Consider the following 21,556-nt stretch of genomic DNA (forward strand, 5'->3'; position numbering starts at 1 on the left):
ACAGCAGCTGACAGATGGGAGGGACAGACGCTTGTTCTGGGCTGCTGCAACATTTCGCCTGGTTTACACTCCCGGAGTCTTGAGAAACTGGGCTCCTTCCTGGCGGACCTCCCCCGGGGATGCTACTGCTGGGGGCGACACAAATGATGGATGCAGCCTTTGACTGGTCGGATGAGGGGCGGGAACACAGGTGAGAAAGGGGCTTACGGGGCCTTGTTGAGGCCTTGGGTCTTGGGGACTTGTGCAGCACGCACTTCCCCGCTCACAGACAATAGACGTTCTTCTCCGGCAGGCATGGATCCTTTTCTAGGCTAGACCATCTGTTCACACATGTTGCTAGGCTGGGCAACTTCGCGGACGCCTGCATATTGGCGCAGGGAATCTCGGACCACTCTCAGGAGAGTGTTCTTATCAGGGGCTCAGTGACCATAAGGTGTCCTTTCCAAGGATAGATCCGTGGCAACTCAGGGACGAAAACGTTTGCGACAGGCTTCGGGAGGGTTCCCAAATTTACTTTGATGAGAATTAGGATTCAGTGGACTCCAACTTTATGCTATGGGAGGCCTACAAAACGGTTCTTAGGGGACAAGCTCAGGCACTGATTGGCGTCCAGTAGAAAGAGGAGGTCTTACAAATTAGACAGTTGGAAAGCGAGATAGCCACTCTTGAGCGTGAGGCGGGTGGGACGCCCTCGGTCAGTCACAGTCACGTATTGGCCCTGAAACAAAAGGAACTACGAGCTCTGGCGGAGAATGAGGCAAGAGCATACTCCCTTGCTATGCAACACAGAATATACGATCTGGGTGACAAAAGCCTAAAGCTCATGGCATGGCTGGAAAACCGGGACAGGGAGCATTTCTGGGTGGCTGAGGTAGGGATGGTGAGGGGAAGTTGGCATCAACAGGAACAGAAATAGCAGAGGCATTTGCGTCACACTTTGAAAAGGTCTAAACTCCGGTGTGCGCCAGATCAGAGCAAGACTGCGCGGAGTTCCTGAAAGACTTTGCACTGCCCACACTGTCCCAGGAGCAGAGCGACCAGCTAGAAGCTGACTTTACGGGACTGACGATCGGCGAAGCTCTCAACACGCTTCAGTCAGGTAAGGTGCAGGGGCCGAATGGGCTCCCAGTAGAGATATACAAGAGACAGATGAATATTATCTTTGACCCACTCCTGCAAATGTACTTAGATACGCGTGAGGTGGGGAGACTGCCGGCGGATCAAAGAGATGTCACCATAGTCGTAATCCACAAAGCGGGGAAGCCGGCCAATCAGTGCTCCTCCTACCGGCAGATCTGCCTTTTAAATGTTTAGGCTAAAGTCCTAGCCAAGGCACTGGCGACGCAGCTGCTCTCAGTTCTGCCTGATTTGGTGCATGTGGATCAGTCCAGATTTATGCCACACAGGAGCACTCGTAATAATCTCTGACGCTTATATGAGGTCCTCTATATGACAGAAGACATAGGTAACACTCAGACAGCATTGATGGCACTGGACGCCTCAATGGCCTTTGACAGCATTGAATGGCCATATTTGTTTATGGTTCTCCGTCGACAGGGCCTGGGACCGATATTCTGCAGTTGGGTGCGGCTGCTGTACGAACGGCTGATGGCGGAGTTCAGAGTTAACTGGGTAGAGTCCCTTGCTTTTCCCCTGCATATGGGACCCAGGCAGGGGTGCCCTCTATCACCCCATTTGTACGCCTTAGCCCTTGAGCCACTGGCACACTGGATCAGGATAGCTAGGTCGTTTTGGAGCCTGGCGGTGTCTGAGGAGTGGGAAGAGCATATCTCCCTGTACGCGGACAATATTGTGCTGTATATGACCAGACCGTACAATTCCACCTTTTTGAATTATTTGGTAGCTACTCAGGCTACACAATCAATTGCGCAAAGTTGCTGATCTTCCCGCTCTCTGGTCCCCCCGTGGATCCCGTCTAGATGTCCGGCCTCGATTGTGGAGAGAGGATTTAAGTACCTGGGGATTTACATTACCAGAGACCGAGCAGAGTTCTTCACCAGGAATTTGGAACCCCAACTGGTGCGCTTGGAAACAGATTTGAGCCACTGGAGGTCGCTACCGCTGTCACTTATGGGGCGGGCCGCAATGTTTAAAATGCTGGCATTGCCGCAGCTCTTTTATATCTTACAAAACACGCCATATCCGGTTCCAGGCGGTGTATTTCAGGGGATTTCTCAGGCAGCGCAGACATTGCTCTGGGAGGGGGGCAACACACGGATTGCACTGTGCAAGTTAACGAGCGGAGTGTGTGATGCGGCTGGCCCTACCAGACGTCCAATTATATTACTGGGCGTCACAGCTACAGGGGTCAATGACTGGGTGTATGCAGTGGGTTCAGAGCCGGCCAATAGGGTGGACGGATGGGTCATGCCTGGGGGGAACTGCGAGGAAACTCCTGTATGTAAAGAGGCAGAGAAGGGACCTGCCATCGCACACCGGGGTAGTGATTCAGTTTTGGAGGGAGGTGAATCAGTTCCTGGGCTGGAAGGGGTCCCTCAAGGGTAGAACCCCCTTATGGTTTGGGGATCAGTTACCAGAAGTAACCAAGTTGACCGGCTTCAGGGGGAGGAAGTTAATAGGCTTTGAGTATTTAGGGGATGTATGGAAAAGAAACGCCCCGACCCTTGGACTATTTCCAAACGGAATATGACCTACACAACACACAGCACTACCACTACATATGGCTTACTGATGCCCTGCATTCACATATGCGGAGTGTTACATTGCTCCCGGACTACTCCCCTCTGGAGGACAGGCTCCTTCTAGACACCATAGTGGAAAAACCCACGTCCACAATTTAGCGTAAACTCATCAGCAACATGCCTGATCCCCTAGTATCCTTGCGGGATAAATAGGAGGGTGACATAGGAGCCCTGGAGGACGACGACTGGCAGGATGCGCTGCAGAGTCCCCATGAAATAGCCATTCGCGCTTGGTTCAGGCAGACACAGTTAAATATTCTCCACCGAGTTTATTACCCCCGAACACACTTATATGCCTGGGAAAGGAGTCAATCGGACCTCTGTGCTAGGGGGTGCAGAGAAGAAGGCACGTTCTATCACATCTTATGGGATTGTCCGGAGATTGTACCATTCTGGACTAAAGTAGTGGACACAATGACAGCGGTGGTGGGTACCCCGGTCCTGATGGAGCCTAAGTGGTTACTACTGATGATCAAAGAGGTCATGGACTGGTCCAGATGCAACAAGATCTGGCTTGCAATGGCAGCAGGTGTGGTAAAACGGAACATAGCAAGTGGCTGGGGGGAGCAGGCGCCCCCGCAGTGGGACCAGTGGATGCGAGACCTAGACTGGTGCCAGCGGGCCGAAGAAACTATCTACAAATTCAGGGGATGTGCATAAAAGTGGAAAAAGGTCTGGAATACAGGGCACTGAGGGGCGGATTAGATCCAGACTAATGAATATGAACAAACCTCCCTGTATCTGCGCTGGCACTTCACTGTATTTGGTAATGTCATCTTACCCCATGCTATGTGATTATTGTATTGATGTGAATGATATCATGAGCAATGTTAATAAAAAGAGTTTATTTAAAAAAAGTTAAATATAATATAAGGGCTCAGGTGTGACTATACAGGACCCGGATTTGTCTGCCAGGTTCACCACTTTGCTCTGTCTGGGCTGCAGTTTCAATGCACTGCTGTAACACATACCAAGGATAATAGTGTTTCCCAAGGTGGAAAGTCTAAATTTTTTTATATTCGTATGTCACCACTAAAGTGTGCCTTGAAAGTCAATATGGCTGTATGCTAATATATAAACATAGAGCAAACATATTTACCCTACTGGTAGGGTACATTTGTAAAAATGTATTTTGTGCAGCCTGAGACAAAACTGGCCTGACCAGTTTTGCCACTCAGAGATTAAAAAAATCATTGTTCACATTAAACTCTGTGCGCAAGGTGACTGCATCCTGACAACAACCCTTTGAAGTCATTTTTAACTGAGTATACATCTAGAAATATGTTCCACCAAACCAACGCTCTCAGCTCCAAGCTACAAACAAGAACTTGCAGAAATCGAGTTTGTCAGATAAGAAATGAAGATGGACCAAGGCCGCCCACGATTCCTCAAAACATTTCATTTGGTTTTCACATTCCTCAGCACCACAATGAAAACCACCCTCAACAAGAGTACTCAAATAAAGCATCAATACAAAAACCAAGAGAGCCAAAACTTTCTTCAGTACTGTCAAACATTGCATCAAAGTAATTCACAGAACAAGGTCACTCAGTCAGCAGACAAGTGTAACATCATCACCCTCTACTTCACCAAGAAGATATAAAACTCAGATCCAACATCATCATTACAAAACAGGCATCTATTTTGCCTCTAAATCCACACCACCCAATCCCCAAGAAGATAACATTCAGCCCACTCTTCAACACTGATCTCAGTGTCATGTCATGAATCATGACATTTCTTCAACAAAGGCTCGCGTTGGTCCCTAAACCGTCTGTGGTGTCGCAGAGGGATCCATCCTGTGCCCCATTCTTCCTCAACGTCTAAATGCAAGCCTTCTGAATCATGCTTCCTGACAGTAAAATCAAGATCCCTCAGTACAGCAATGACACAAATCTCTATCTCAAAATCTCTTCAGCTCCTTACATTCAGCAACTAAAAGTCTCTCTTCAGCTGGCCCAGAATTAGAAGTCAAGCACCTGCCTTAAGCACAGCTCAACAAATACTGAATTACTTCTACCAGCAGAACTAGAGAACCGCAGATTTCCACGTACCTTTCCAACACCAAGCTAGAGGGTCTCACCACCAGCTGACCACCATATGCAAAATCACTTGTATTCACCCTCATCACAGACCTCTGCTTGAAAGACCTCATTGCCAAGAAGCCTTCCTGAAAAAACATTAAAGCCTTTCTACTAGAAGCCAACTTACGAACAGCAAAGCAAGCATTAGCCCCCTACCACCTGGGTGGAGGCAACGCTCTGCTCAATGAGCGCCCTAACACCACATTGGCGCGGTGGAAGGCATCCTACACAGTGCATTTTGTCTCACCAAGGGAAAGAAGAATTTCTCTCACATCATGCCAACTGTGAAGGAACTACACTGGCTCCCCTCCATGCCTGTCCTGGATGTATGACGTTACAACGCATGCTTTTACCACGCATGCTGTTACAACGCAAGTATTACAATGCAAACCTTTACAACGCATTACACTTGGGGGTGCTGGGTAGTGAATAGTTTAATTTACTATTCCAACTCCAGTCCCCGTGGACACTAGGGAAGGTGTTGGATAGTAAATTAAAACTATTCCCTATCCTAGAGCGCCCCCCAGTGTAATGCGTTGTAAAGGTTTTCGTTATAATACTTGCGTTGTAACAGCACTGCGTGGTAAAAGTTTAGTTGTAAAGGATGTTTCCCGCCTGTACCATATTCAATACCAATTGCATCACCTTTAAACCCATTTAGGAAGACTCCACCAAATAACTGGCAGACAAACTTACCACTTCAGAGAGCCGGTGGACATCACCAGACCAGAAATGAAGAAATGCAAGAAAGAAAATACCAGAAGGCAGGGCTTCTCCATCTACACACCAAGAATCTAAAACAAAATCTGAAGCAACATCAGAAAAACCTCCTGCAGATCAAAAAGAAACTGAAGACACATAATTTCATAGAGCAATACCATCCAGCATTACAGGAGGCTACTATTACCTACCTTATCATTTTAATATTGTATGTCAGGACTCCAATATCCTATCATGCATCATGATTTTGGCTAAACAGCCAGGGAGGGATTTCACAAATTGCATGGGACTTGGTAGCTGTGGATGTCACTCTTCTTAAGCAGGTGAGCCTTGCAGGTGAGTTGCCTACAGACCCTGCTTCCTCGACTGTCACAGAGACAGAGACAGTCTGTCAAGTTCTTCTTTCAGTATGTCCATCACAGATTAAATATTCTCTCTTCTCCTGTTTAATCATTAGGTCACCTTTTTGTTGTGCTGAGGATGGTTTCAAGTCCTGCAAAATGCGAGGGAACTTTCATACTCTTTTGAGCTTCTTACAGTTTTGTCAACCTGTTTTTATTCCAGCGCGCACAGCAGTATAAAAAGATAACACATAATTGCAATTTATTAATATCATTGTATTCATTCGATAGGCAAAACAATTATCATGTTTACATTTATTTTTTTTACTAATCATGTATTTAGAATCACAACAATTACAAGGATATATACCCTAAAATCTCACAGTCAAAGACAGCATTGACAGTAGAGCAGTCAAATACATGCAAATGTGGGTAATTTAGAAATATTGTAACTAAAATATATCAGCAATTTGAGTTTTTTATATATGTGTCATGTTTTAAAATTAGCACATATTATGCAGGAGACCCACTGTTCCTCCTCGTGAGAAATGAGGCAGATTGAAATAATAGGGAACAGCCTTTGCCCCTACACCCTTCTATTGTATAGAACAAGTCTCTGTGTATATGAGCCAGGCAATACTCATTAAATGCAAAATGCAAGAGCAGATTATATCTAAAACTATCAGTATACTGACAAATGATTTTGATTTTGGCAGAACAATCACTGTTTGAAACTGTAATGGAACCTCTCCCTAACATATGATAGGGATAAAACACATTGATGTGTGCTATGGCTTTAATGTAGTGGCGTCTGATGTGGAATGCTATGCTTACACGTCATGGGGATGTGCGAGAAGTGGCCAAAACACACTGGCATGTGATGCGGATTAAACAAATTGAGATTCGATAAGTAATTACATTGATATATATATATAATAGGTGTGTGATACATTGACATCAGATGTGACTATAACACACTGACATGAATGTGATATAACACGTTGCCACGTGGTGGGTATACATTGACATGTCATAGTCAGATACGACACTGATTTGAAGGAGGTACAACACAGTGGCATTTGGTGGGGATATAATACACTGGCACGTGACTGGGACATAACAATCTAACATGTGATAATGATATAGCAGGATGTTGACATTTGGTGTCGATATAATACACAGACGTGCAATTCGGATTTAAGCCAGTACTAAATCAAGTTCATGACTCATGAGATTCTGTTTCACAGGGTCTTCTCCACTTAAACTCGCAGAAACTTTTCTCACACAATATACAGTGCACTACACCAATGTACTTAATTTGTTGCTGCAAATGCAACTTCGGTGAAATAAAGAGGTTTGCATCTTTCAAGTGAGATATCCGCCATAACAACCCACAAGGACATTCACGTTTTTCCAATGACAGTTTCCTTCAGCGTTATCAGCCTTAATTCTTCCTCCTGTAAAACCTAGAATTTCATTTTGCTCATGTGCGTCACATGCTCAACCTCCTTCATGAAGCGAAGGCACAGTTCATCCTGCCAGGTGAGAGCCACACACTGCACTGCCACAGGGAGCCCCACGCCTCCTGTTGCCGCCTGCAGGGGAAATACAAACACGAGAATCACTTTGCAAAAGAGAATAGCAGTGTATGGCACAATTATCAAACCGATGTCCTGTGATGTCAGAAAGGAATGATCGTGTGGCTAATAGTGGCCACAGAGGCAAACTCCAGTGGAGGACCAGGTCAGAGGTGCTCGTTAAATTCAACAAATTATTTAAGCAACCTACTGATAGGGTAAGGGTGGCTTGTTGCTGACACTGTATGATTAAAAGTGTAGTGTTGCAAAAAATGTGGTGACAGGTTTACACTCTGGATATGCTGAGCACATGAGATATTATAGTAACAGACTCACTTACAAATGAAAATTCATTACTGTGGATCGGAATATTCAACCTGGAATTTCGTCCTACATAACTACAGTATCCACAATGTCGAGGACAAAAATATCGACAGGTAAGTGCAGAAAAATAATATTGACAGGCATGGGCACAAAGAAAATATCGAAGGTAATGACACAAAGATAATATGGACAAGTAAGGACGCAACGATAATATCGACAGGTAAGGACACAAATATAATTTTGGCAAGTAAGACACAAAGATAATATTGACAAGTGCGGGCACAAAGGAAATATCGAAAGGTAAGTTCACAAAGATAATATCAACAGGTAAGAGCACAAATAAAATATTGCCAGGCAAGGGCATATAGATAATATTAACAGATAAGAGAACAAAGATAATAGTGACAGGCAATGGCACAGGCAATGGCAGAAAGATGATATTGACGAGTAAGGACACAAAAACAATATTGAGTTAGGACACGGATAATGTTGATAAGTAAGAACACAAAGATAATTTGACAGGTAAGACCACACAGATAAGGACACAGGTCCAGGTCCAGGTAAGGACACAAAAATAATATTGGCAGGTAGGTACACAAAGATATCATTGGCAAGTATGGGCACAAAGATAATATTGATAAGTATGGACACAAAGATTATATCAACAGGTAAGGGCACAAAGATAATATGGACAGGTACGGACACAAAGATAACATCGACAGGTAACCGTTAACCATGACGGCAAATCCGCAGCGGTGCAGCAGTTTAACGGAGTGGGCGGGGCCGCGTCGGCCAATGGACTTGCACAGCACTACGAAGGTAGTGCCGCAACGGCCGTTGGCCGACAGAAGCACGCAAGTGGGTAAGGACACAAAGATAATATCAACAAGCACATGCACAAAGATAATATCGACAGGTAAGGGCACAAACATAATATTGGCATACAAGGGCACAAAGATAATATTGGCCGGTAAGGGCACAAAGATAATATTGGCAGGTAAGGACACAAAGATAATATCGACAGGTAAGGGCACAAACATATTACTGACATGCAAGGGCACAAATATAATATTGACAGGTAAGGACACAAAGATAATATTGATAAGCACTCGCACAAAGATAATATCGACATGTAAGGGCACAAAGATAATATTGACAGGTCAGGACACAAAGATAATATCGACAGAGAAGGGCTCCAAGATTTTTATCCCCGATATTTTGTCTACAATATTAAGGTAACACAATATTTCATGCTCCATTTTCCATACAGCAATCAAGTCTTTTCTTCGAATTAATGTAATGTAATGTAGTTATTTGAGCTGCGACAAAATATTACACTGTACACTGATACAAAGTGACGCATCTAGGCAGATGAGTCGCTTTGTACACCCCTGCACTACATTATTCCTGCGTCTAGTATAATGCAGGGAGGGTATTCCTCAGTAAAAAAAACTTGTAGTAGTGTTGCAGTGATATATATGAGATTTCACTGCACCACTTCTAGTATGTCACTGCATCAAATCCTTACGCCTGCCAGAAACAGGCATAAGGAGTGGCGCAGGTCCTTTCACATGTGGCTTGCCCCATCTGAAGAGACACGTTGCTGGAGTTGTGTCTATTTTCAGACACACTCCAGCAATGGACCAAATTTGTGCCAACAGATACGTCAGGAATACTGACGTATCTGTAGATCTTTGCGACATGGATAAGCGTACAATAAATGCGGTGCATCCATGGTGTCGCAAGGATGGTACTATGAAAAGTGCTGTATCTCTGGTTTCCCCCAGCAATGTGACACATTTCATAAATGAGGCCCTATATATTTTCACACCTCAGGATGGAACAAACTTCTGATTTTAAGGCACAATCATAACCTCTCAAAAAGTTGCTCTGCCACAATGGTAACAACACTATGATATTAGTAGGCGTGCTTTTTTATCGTCCTTCAATATCGTTCAAGGTGTTTTGAATTTTAAACTGAATTAGGCTTGGTACATCATGACAGTGCGAGCAATAGGAAGTTTGGTCTCCATTGCTACCAGAATTTAACATTATTTTTCATATCAAGAAAATCTCCTTACCGTTATTGTGGAACATGAAAACTCAGGTGCATAATACATACAGATCTCAAGACAAAGTGGTAGCTTAACATTTCATTTGTACTCGTTCACAGAAGGGATGATTATCTGGTTCACCTTTTTTAACTGAGAATCATCCTGATAAATGGAAAGAGCTAAACTAACCTTTTTTAACAACTTGTCCCAGTGGTCATTGTAGTGCCCCTTGTAATGCTTCAGCTGTTCTTCATCCTCTTCAGTCACTGTTGCAACAGGCACCACTCCAGCAGGGAAGTTTAAAACATTAAAGAGATGGGTGTTGGTACTGCCACCTGGAACAAATGAAGATGACATTACAAAATATTAGACCTGTTTACAATGTTCGTAGGTCCTTTGCCAAGTGAAAACGACTTATCTAGCGTTAGAGAATATGGAGTCTGGCACTGGCTTAACACAAGAAATTGAAAATACAATGAGAATGTAGGTTAGTGCCTCCAGTCGGTTTTCGACTGAACAGCTTTTGCTATGTATCATTTAATAATTCTTGTAAAGGTGACGCCGCGATCCCTATCTTTCTCTTTGTGCAAAATTCCTTATTGGATTTTTATGCTCCTGCTAGACCTGTTTCTCTATAAAGCCCTCAAAATGATTTCAATTTAGAGTTGTGGAAGCAATTTGGCCCTACAAGAATGACAGCCAGGCAAAGGTTAAACTTGGCATTTTTATTTTCAGATTTTAAGTTATACAGAAAACAAGTAATATAGTCAAACTCAATCAGTAATTCAGAGTGCAAAGCTAGGTTAGAGTGCACAATCTGTCAAATAACTTAATTTAGTCCAGGTAGCATCCTGGAGCCTCTTATGGATGCAACCTGTACTACAACAAATACTGCTATGGGAAAGTTTGAACATGTATGATTCTGCTGAAACTGGGCAGGTTTTGGAAAGTGGCTTATTAGTAGTGATAAGTAGTGGCTTACCACTAGTAATAGTAATAAAGCCACAAACACAATAAAAGGGTGGGTCACGTCGCAATAATTTATTCCCTTGCTCAACACTTGGCAGCTGGCAATGAGCAGTCAGACATAACTTACTAGACAGGTGTGTAAAGCTTTTATAAACACCGATACATTAAATAAGTAGGACACAACAAACAATCCAACTCCAATTAATAGAAATAGTTATATTTTTATGAACAAATAAACACCAACAAGACAAAAATCCAATGTAGGGAATCCGAGATATGAATTTCTAACAATTAAACATTTCCGAGTGCTGAAAAACTTTTAGCGCCAAATTGGGACACCTGGTCGTGCTTGGCTGGGATAAAGTCAAAGTTTGAGGCCGGCGCAATGGAGCCCTTGATTACACCAAGCAGAGGCCTTTGTTAAAATGTTACCTTTACACTTAGAGGCATATTTTGATGTGGGGCGGAATTGCCTCCGCCTGACACTGACTCAGCCTGGGACAGACTGGCTCCCAGTCGACAGTCCAGACCGACTTATTTCATTGCGACTTAACACTGTTCGGTTGTATTCTCCCTTTCCTCAATTTAAATTTTGTGACAGCCATAAACCGGCCATACCACAAGCTCCAATTGAGGAAAGGGAGGTGCAGTTTATCCCTGCACCCGGTGGCAGGCGCCACAAAGTGCCTGCCACATTGTGCTGGGATCAAAAGAAGGGCACCATAGGTGTCCCCTTGGCCTTCAAACAGAGTCAATGTGTCAGAGGGGGCCCTGCTAGGGGGTCCCCAAACACACTTCCTGCCATGGTTTCCATGGCGGGCAGGCCAGCATGGAAACCTTGTCGGAAACTGTGCATCGTAATCTCAAAGGAAAGGCCTTACCTTAATATTACTAGCCATGTTCCACCTGGTGAATGCGCTCTCTAAGCCCATCGGAAGCCAGACAGAATGGCCAGCTTGTTTACTTTCTGACCACCTCCATCATAATGAAGCGGTTGGAAAGTAAACTGAGTGACCCATTACAATGTGGGCCGCATCGTAATTGGCCCTATAGTTGTTTTCTGGAGCTTTTTCTCCCACTGTTGAGCAAAGCTCCTCCTTAGGCCAGATTCACAATTACGTGTCGGCTTGGTTTTCTGTGAGGTTACGGTCAATCCTGGAAGTCTGGAGCTCTTGAGTTTTCAGCGGGACAAACCTGACATCCAGGCCAAGTCACAGTTGAAGGTAGCTGGCTTGACTCTCGGCATTGAGTCAGTCACCTTATGGAGCCTTTCCCCAAAAAGTTACCAAACTTCTGAATCTTCTTCCAGAGGTCTCCTTGTGTGTTCAAAATGTGCACAACACCAATCCAGGAGTCTAGAATCTCAGAGATGCTCCTTGGGATGCTAGGAGTACAATTCCCACAATGCACCTGGCTAAATCCTTAAAAGGCCACTGGACACACTCCAGGATGGAGATTTCTTGCTTCAGATGATGCAGGTGGGCTCTGTGGACATGTAGCATACAGGGAGTCCCCTCCTTAATCCTTCTTAAAGCAAGGCAAAGTCCTTAGGGCTGTAGGTCCCAAAGTGCAATCATTTGGGGTGCATGCCAGCGTTCCATCACTGCAGGCCTTCTTCTCCTTGTAGTTTCATATTGCAGATCTGAGATGCTAGGCAACTCTTCTAAATGTATGCTGTGTTTCTAAGCATCAGGCTGGGGGTACCCCTGGCCAATGGGATGCAGCCAGGTGTATGACCACTTCTTCCAAATGGTGGCATATTCTTGTCCCTGAACACACTATTCTCTAAAAATACAATAGGGAGGAATTCTAGCCTTGGAGGTTATACCAGGCTAAGCCAACCCACTGGCATGGCTAAGATTACCTAAAACTCCCCTTCCACCCCTATCCTTAATCTAATTACAGGGGCTTCTGTGTGACTGGGGTGGCAGGATGTGGGGATGAGGCTGTGCTGTCCTAAAATGTAATTCTTCTCTTGAAGACCAGTTTGTCCACCCATTCTCCTTCATGCCTTCTGCAGATTCAATTCTCCACCCATAGAAAACCCATTGTCTCTCTAGTAGGCTACTTCACATCTCATTAAGGCAGCTTGGCTTAATCTGACTGAGGCTAGCCGATCAGGAGACAATAGCTGGATGACTGGATTTGGCTTGCAGGAAAGAAAGTTTAAAAACGTCTTTTCTGTGATAGTTATTATAAATCTAACAGTGGCACGTTGTTGGATTTATCATAGGTAGCATTTTAAGTCCTTGGATGACACTTTCTGCTACTTCCTAGCAATATTTAAACCTAAATAGAATATTCCACCCATCGGGACCCATCGGGCTGAGCGCGGACTGCGGACCATTTTGCAGGCCGGCGCGAGTGAGCGCAGGAGTAGGCATGCTGGGGCCGAGACCTGCATCCGGTCTCCCGCTGAGGGCTGCATCTGAAGGCGGAGGGCAGAGGAACAGAGTGAGCCCGGTGTCGGGTCACCCGAAAACGGCCGCGCGCAAGCGGCTCGGTGACAAGATGGAGGCACCAGTCTGAAAACCGCCAGTACAGCGTCCCTTCACACGACCGAGGTGAGCCTGCCTGCGGTGCGATCCAGCAGCCGGGGACGGCTGGCCTGTAGTGCTACACCACCCCAGCACAGCCGCGAACACCGTGGCCTACCTGCCCTGCACTTGGACCCCGTACAGACTCCGGGCACTTCAGATGACGGGAAGTTCCCCAGACAACTACGCTGGCAGGGGAAGTTGGGTAGGGCACTCACACAGAAGGAATGGAAGGATATTTATTACAGGGCCCGAGGCACTGCACGCAATGTCCCCTCTATTGAAACTGCCACTGAAGTGGCCACCTATTGGTACGTAACCCCAGTAAGGCGTCATAGGAGTAATCCTATTTGTAGACAATGCTGGCGAGCCTGTGGTTCACTGGGCACCCTCACCCACTTACGGTTGGAGTGCCCCTTCCTGGGGACATACTGGCAGCAAATTCTCGATAAACTTAAGACAAAATCCTAACTTCTATGAATACCAAAAGTAGTAAGTTCATTCTGTGAATACCAAAATAGTAGTAAGTTTAGGATTGAGTCTTAAGTTCATTCTGTGAATCAGGCCCTCAGTTCCCTAATGTTCTAGAAAGTCAGTTTTGAGGAAATAAAGTTCTTTAACACAATCAAGCATTGGTTTTGGCAAATCTTGCTACTTTATAGTACATCATTACAGCATAGTTAAACACAATCAAGCATTGGTTATTACAACTCTGTTACTGTATAATACATCATTACAGCTAACCCAAGTAGCAGTATTAAACATGATAACTATCCATTGCATACAAATTAAACTGAATTATAATATCTTAACAGTATCTGCCATTGTTTCATTTAATGCCGAGTTTTGTCTAAATTATTGCTGAGTTTAGTCTCCTCGTAACAGTCCTGGCCAGTGTACACGCTTGCCAGGCCTGACCCTTCCCTTTTCTTACACATTGGACAACCCTATGGTAGGCCCAAGTTACCCCCCTGGGCAGGGTGCAGTGTATGTGAAAGGTAGGACATGTTCTAGTGTGGGTAACATGTCCTGATAGTGAAATAAAGGCAATTTCGTTTTTCACTAATGAAAGGCTATCTTGCCCATAGGGTAGAACAGGGAATGCTTGTGTAACATGTTTACCTGCATATCTACCCATAGCAGCAAGATACAAATTTGGAATCTGATATTCCTGAACTCAGAATTTAATAACACATCTTTTAGTGAAGATGTTTTTTAAATTCTAAGTTTAAAAATTCTAAGTTTGGAAATAGCACTTTTAGAAAGTGGCTATTTTTTTGTTCAGCCTTTCTGTGTGCCTCTGCCTGTTTGTGAATTGACTGTCTTTTCACTAGATGAATAGACCCATCTGCATGTAGAATGGTGGGAGGAGTAGCACCTGGGTCTCAATAGGGCTGTGCCTGCCTTCCCTATTGTAATTTTCCTGAATCATGCCCTTATATAGGTATAAAACACCATATCTTTATATAGGCAAAGAATTCATAGCCATATTTGGCCTTAGCGCATGCAATCCAAATACAGCAAGGATACTTCCACTAGTTCTGAAAATCTACAACGCTTTCTTGGAAAACTCGGCTTCAGCAGCTTGCTCGAGAACTGACTTGTCCAAGAACTCATGGAGTTTTCAAAGAACTGCAACTCTTTTAAGAGGTTATTATGTCCACCTTTACGTCAAACTCTGCAACTTCAAGGTATAAATATGCCCACACTTGCCTTAGCAAACACACAGTGGTTTGGAGCAGTTTGACTATCTACTTGCCCGACGCATCCTGCTACAGCAAGTGCCAAAGGAAGCCGACCTTCCAGGAGACGTACTGAGAGAGGCGCTATCTTTTCTCATGCCGAGAAATCCAGCTCCAGTGTTTCCAAGCTACCCTTGCGGGTTGTTGGGAAATCGAGTCCTGAGCCTGACCTTCTTCATTCAAACCAAGGTACGGAGCTCATTAGAACCTAAGATAAATCTTGGACAGATTCTTGGCGAAAGAATACTATATTTATTCTACACCTCACTTACTTCTTCCCTCGTACTAAGCTTAGGTTAGGTACATCGGGGTAGGTGTATTTTAGAAGTACCAGTTGTGTACTTTTAGCCTCTGTTATTTATGTATGTATTTATTTATGGTTTAGGAACCATACAATGATTTTACAGTATTATTTTATTCTACTCTTTCAACTGTATGCATTATATTTTGCAACCAGTTTTACGATTGTAGCAGTTCATTTCTTATGCCTGAGAAAGAAGACTGGTTAATAAATCCTTATATTGAAAACGCCCGTTTATCTATTTTCTCGGCACCTCTGGTGAAACGAAGCATGCACGATTGACTGAGTAAAATATCTATCTATTGTTTCCACGACTCTGAAGATCAGTTTTACCTTGGGGAAACAAAGTTGCCATGTTTATGCGATTGTCAGAAACGAATCCCTTCTTGTTTATTCGAGAAAGAGTCTAGTGACCTCTGAGCTAGCTGGCACTCACAAATTAAGTCTAGTATATTCAATAGAGACCTAGTAGACATCAGTCCTACGTCTAATCTATAGGATATAATATTCCAATGTGCAGAGCCTATTGGGAATATAGGAACTACACTACATGGCGCCCAACGTTTGGTAAGGCACTAATTTAACGCTAGATACCAGAGTAACTCAGTCGTGCTTTTCACAGAGACCCTTTTTTCCTGTAAAATACTCCAATAGACGTCTGGAGTGGGTTAAAGGATAGAAATATCCACCATAACTGAGTAGAACGAAAATCCTATGTATTCGTTTTTTGGCTTTGTTCAATGTTGAAAGGATACAGTGTTCCACAATATTGTGGACCTTATCTTTGTTTCCTTGAAACTTTTTCTGCATCTTTCAGTCAACAAAATGACTGAAAACGAAGCCGGTGGAGCGGCAGCAGCAGCCCAACCAGGTTTTAACACCACAGGGTTCAATGAAGACGACGATGATGCTATAATCATCCCGGAAAACTTAAGGAAAACCATGGCTATAAAACTTATAGAAAATGGCCTATCACCAAGAGGTGGTAGGGTAATTTTTGTCATAGAGGCACATGAATATCGGCAGACAGAGGTATTCTATTCATGGATTGTCTTCCCTGAAGAAAATCCAACAAAACATGTGTTCCACTTCTACAAAATAGACGAACATCCAACAGAATACGTTCCTTTCGAGGACTTTGAAACTCCACTAACTTACCAAGAGCATCAGCTCTGGTTTAAAGGCACCCTACAACATCAAAATCACATTACCAGGCTCGGTCCACTAGGTAGACCAGTAGCAACATGGCCGGTACTAGCCAGCTATTCACCACATCCTGCCTTTGAACAAATGACAGGTCCAGAATTGTTAGCTCAGCTAAAACAATAATAAAAATACGCAGACTATTGGTACAATATGTCATGCGGACTCTAACAGTCCAACCTGCTATAAGGATTCCACAGCACACCCTTCATCAGAGGTACACAAACAAAATCACACCACAGACTATACAGTCAGTCATCGGTAAGTTTCACGCAAAAAGGAAACAAATTTCATTCTGGTTAGCTAAAAAAATTACTCAAATAGAGGCAGTATTTCCCGATAGTACACCTCATGAGAAACACAGGATTCTAACAATATGTTTACCAATGGGGATAGCACCACACGTGGAGGACTGTGACCCTTGGGGTACAGTCTTTGCTTCAATCTACATAAAAACATATGGTGTCCCGTCTATGGCGGTAATACCAGACGTCCTGAGACAGATTCAAAAGGAATACGGACCAGAACTGGCCTTGAATCTTGGTATGAAATTACTGAAAGATTTCAAACAGGTCTCAGCTATTTTATTAGGTCACATTAAAGGTGAAGCAGCATCTGTGGCAATCTGCCTAAAATGAAAAGAACTCGATATTACTGAGAAACTGTATGAACTTGCCAGAATTATTGAGAAATCCCATGAAGAACTAGGAAGAGATGGTTTGGGACGGAAACCTGTAAAGCCTGAACTAACAGAAAATCCTGAAAAGTTTTTATAAAAAATAATCTAACTACTCCTAAAAAGAAAATGGAAAATAGGAGACAGTCACTTCCTAAAGCAAAGCGTTCTCAGTCCAGAGGTAGATATCCTCAAAAAGAGCACTCTGAAAAGAGGTATGACCTCAGAAATAGGGATAATTTGAGAAAACCTGATAGATATCAAGATACTGATACACCTTCCTCTCATACCTTTCAGACTTCCTCGGAGAAATCAGAAAGAAGAGGACAATCAGAACACAAGGAAGAAAGTGTGAAGTCCAAAGACTATCAACACGTTCCAAAACATAAGAAAACTCAATTCTATAAAAAAGAAGGTAGCAAGTATTAAAATCAGACATGCCGAGGATCTTGAGGACACAATTCAAGAACGGGGAGTGGGCCCAGACAATGCTGGACAGTGCAGCAGAGGTCACCATAGATGGTAGGATCCTGAAAGATCATCTGGAGACAGTGGATATGAATGAATGCATTCAGGTTGAAACTGCGGACACCAGAGTTAGTGTAACACATGAGATATACGAAGTAACACTCAAGATAGAGTGGGACTTAACTAGGAAAATAAAAGCACTCTTTTGGGAAAAACTATCAAAGGGTTATGACATCCTTCTGGCTGAACAAGACTGGCCACCAGAATTTGTCAGGGAGTGCCCACATGGCGAAGAAAAACATTATGCCAGCCTTCTCCAATCATATTCCTATTCATAAAAAATACACCTATGCCAGAAAATGGGCTGTGGCCCAGGCTCCAACATTATATAAAAACCATGTGGGATGGGACGAGGACTCTCCTCGCCATACAATCAATTTAAAAAATCAATCTACTTCGCAGAGGCATTATCCACTAAAGCTGGAAGCTAAAAAAACAAGTCAGGGAGATCTTAGATCAACTTGTATACCAGGGGGTGATTGAAACATGCACCATGTCAATGAACAATCCTTTGTTTCCTGTCTCTAAACCAGACGAAACACATCATCTAGTTTTGGATTACAGACATTTAAACTCCTGCTGCACAACATTTGCAGTACAAAATGCACACAGTGCAGCACTGAAGAATAATATTGTGCGCAAGAAATATAAAACCACATTAGATATTTCAAATGGTTTAGTCTCTCATAATATTGCACCAGAAAGCAGGTATTTGACCGCTTTCTCAATAATGGGGACACAGCGTCAATTTTGCAGTCTCCTCCAAAGATTCAAGAATAGTCCAGGGTTATTTTCAGGTAGAGTAACAGAGTTACTACAAATGTATGATGATGAGGCATTATCCTATGTCGATGACATCTATCTTACAGACGATGACTTGGATGTGAACTTTAAAAGAGTGAACACCATAATACTTGGGTTCGCTTCTGAGGGGTACAAGTTCAATTTAAAAAATCAAGAATTGCCCAGCTCAATGTCCTATTCTTAGGATATGAACTTTCAAGTGAAGGCAAAAGCTCGGCGACCAACTTTTTAGAAAAGTGTGCCCTGCTCCAACCTCCAAAAACGCTGAAAAACTTACAATCAATTCTGGGTTTCCTGAACTTACATTCTAAACTACGCAGAAAGGGTAAAACCACTCTACGAATTAATCAAACTTGATTTAAAACAAACTAATTGGACTAAAAAACACACAGAAATTTTGCGTTCAGTGCAAACAGACATTTTAGCAACAAAACATTTACAAAAACGCGACAATGTATGAAACCTTGTAATCCGAATCATCCCAGGGAGATGTGGATTCACATACCTAAGCTTTAATGAAGGTGAAAAGGTTCAAATAGCTTACAAATCACACTTGTACACACAAGCTGAAAGGAAATTCACTTCAACAGAAAAAATTCTGATAGCGGTTTAAACTGCAGAAGCAAAAGAGAGAGCCCTGGCACAGGGAAAATGCGTAATGGTTGTTACGCCTGTACCTGCTTTGGAGACAGTGACAAAAGCAAGCATTCCAAATGCAAAAGTTTTACATCCAAGATGGATACAATGGGTTAACTCTCTTGCTGCAACAGACGTTAAATACGTGTTTGATCCTTAATTGAAACTCAAAAATGTCTCCAATACGAACAAGAATGTCCTCTGCCCACTGAGATTCTGCCGCTAGAACATTACGGATGTATAATCTATACAGACGGATCAGCACAGCCCGCAATTAGGGTTAAACAAGCTTATAGTGCTGCATGAGCGATTGTCAAATGTTGCTGGCGCGATGGTAAATTCTGACCCATGGTCCCAAATACTCAATCACTAGGAGACTGTACAGCTAAGCGAGCTGAACTACTGGCTTTCAAGATGGCGCTTGAAAATGCCGATCTCGAATTCCCCAAACTCATAGTGTGCGATTCGTATTACTGCATCCAGTCTTACAATGAATACTTGCAGAATTGGGTACAAAACGGTTTCAAAGACGCAAAAGGTGGCACAATCAAGCATAAACTGCTTTGGGAACAAGTAGTTCTATTACAGAAAGAACTACAAAAGACTCACGTGATACATACACTGAGTCATAAGCGTTATGGCGTTCAGGTTAAAGGGAATTCATTGGCTGATGAGGCCGCGAAGGCAGCTGTACAAACGGCTTCCGTACCTGCAATCACTCGTTCAAAAACAAGAATAGACGGCGAAACAATGCTAGCTGTCAATGCAACAAGCAAAGGCAGCGGAGCTGTGTTACCTCTGAACTATCCACTCGAATATACATACATAATTGATGCCAACTCCGTTTCTTTTGCTCGAATCCCTGGAGTGAGGGATAGAGTGATTCTAAACAGGAATCGGAGAGGTGCTTTGATTCAAAAAGCACATATGGGAGAGGGTCTGACACATCAACGGATCTCAAAGTCTCTGCTAGAATTAAAAGAGATGTACTGGTGGCCAGGGATGAGCGCCCACGTTTACGAATTTGGGATTAATTGCGATGTATGTTACAGAGATCACAGCTTAGACCTCCACCAGATACTGGACCACAGTGTAGCCAGCCCAGTACAGACACCATCGTTAGACAGCATTAGACTTTCTACACGCAGACGTCACCATGGACGAATGTGGCCCCTAACTATTAGGACAAGATTCATTTGGATGTGGCCTCAGCGCTCAGCTGACGCCCAAACTGTTATAAAAGATTTGCGAGTCTTTATCGGCACATACGCAATCGGCATGCTACATTCTGACCAGGGTCCGGCGTTTAGCTCCAAAGCTTACAAGGAGGCCATGGCCAATTTAGGCGTTGCATTGCGATTTTCGAGTCCATTCCATCCTGAGGAAAATTCGGTTGTGGAGAGAAAAAACCATGACATGAATCAATCTATAACAGCTACAGTATTAGGTTCGGGTGATGGGTGGGTCAAACATCTAATAAATGTCCAACGTAGTCTTAATACCCTGCCAAGAAATTCTCTCGATGGAATCACTCCATATGAAATGTTTTTTGGTACTAGAATGTTGGTTGAAGACCTCGATCGTCTCACTTCAGTGGTAGAACAAAAACCCTTTGATGTCAAAGATCGTTTGGCTGTTTTGTAGGACTTTAATGAAACACAAAGAAGTCTAAGCAACACATTACAGAAGCCAACAACCACTGAAGAAAAACCACCTGTCCCAGCAAGACCTGTCTGGATTCCAAAGATTGGGGATCTAGTCAGAGAAAAAATAGCGGTCAAGAAGGAATTTGGGCCTTCTTACAGAACACCAGTACCTGTCTTAGCAATCAACGGAACAAGATCAGTGTTACTACCGCCCCTTGCTGGAAGAAAGGAGAACCGAGTCGTGTCCATCGACCTGGTCAAATCACATCATGTGGCCGATAATAAGTAGTAGGCTAAGTGGACTCCAAATATGTAGCAGAAGACCAAATCTTGCTACTATCCAAGAGGTTCAAACTGAAAGACTCATCACCTTTGAAGAATCTGCAGTGAGAAAAGAAGGACTATGCAACATAGCCATGGAACTTGTGCCTCTTGAAACCAAAATAACAGTTCGTCAAGACACTCCTGTCTACAATGATGTAGAATCTGACTATACGAATATGTCAAGGGAACAAGCAGCTCCAGCGATTTCAAATAATCCGGATGAAATACCAACAATTGACAGAGCTGCTTCAGGCTATTTCATCAACTTTGATAATTTTTCTGAGGATCCCAGTGAGCCTGAAACAACGCCAGCAAATAAAACTTTCAAGGAACAATTAACGGAACTTTGTCACCAGCTTACAAATAC

General features: G+C 43.5%; 1 protein-coding gene across 1 annotated transcript in view; it reads right to left on the reverse strand.

The window, feature by feature from the left end:
- Positions 1–6,123: 6,123 nt before the first annotated feature.
- The window catches only part of LOC147747108 (vitamin D3 hydroxylase-associated protein-like), a 458,139-nt gene continuing 442,706 nt past the window's right edge, over positions 6,124–21,556 (reverse strand). Inside the window, exons 14-15 of the mRNA XM_086952359.1 lie at positions 10,013–10,158; positions 6,124–7,463 (exon numbers count right to left, since the gene is read on the reverse strand). Coding sequence (XP_086808485.1) covers positions 7,335–7,463; positions 10,013–10,158 — 275 coding nt within the window. The 3' untranslated portion in view covers positions 6,124–7,334. The remainder of the gene's footprint in view (positions 7,464–10,012; positions 10,159–21,556) is intronic.

This window comes from Lissotriton vulgaris, chromosome 1_1 (genome assembly GCF_964263255.1).
Source record: "Lissotriton vulgaris chromosome 1_1, aLisVul1.2, whole genome shotgun sequence".
Classification (NCBI taxonomy): Eukaryota; Metazoa; Chordata; class Amphibia; order Caudata; family Salamandridae; genus Lissotriton; species Lissotriton vulgaris.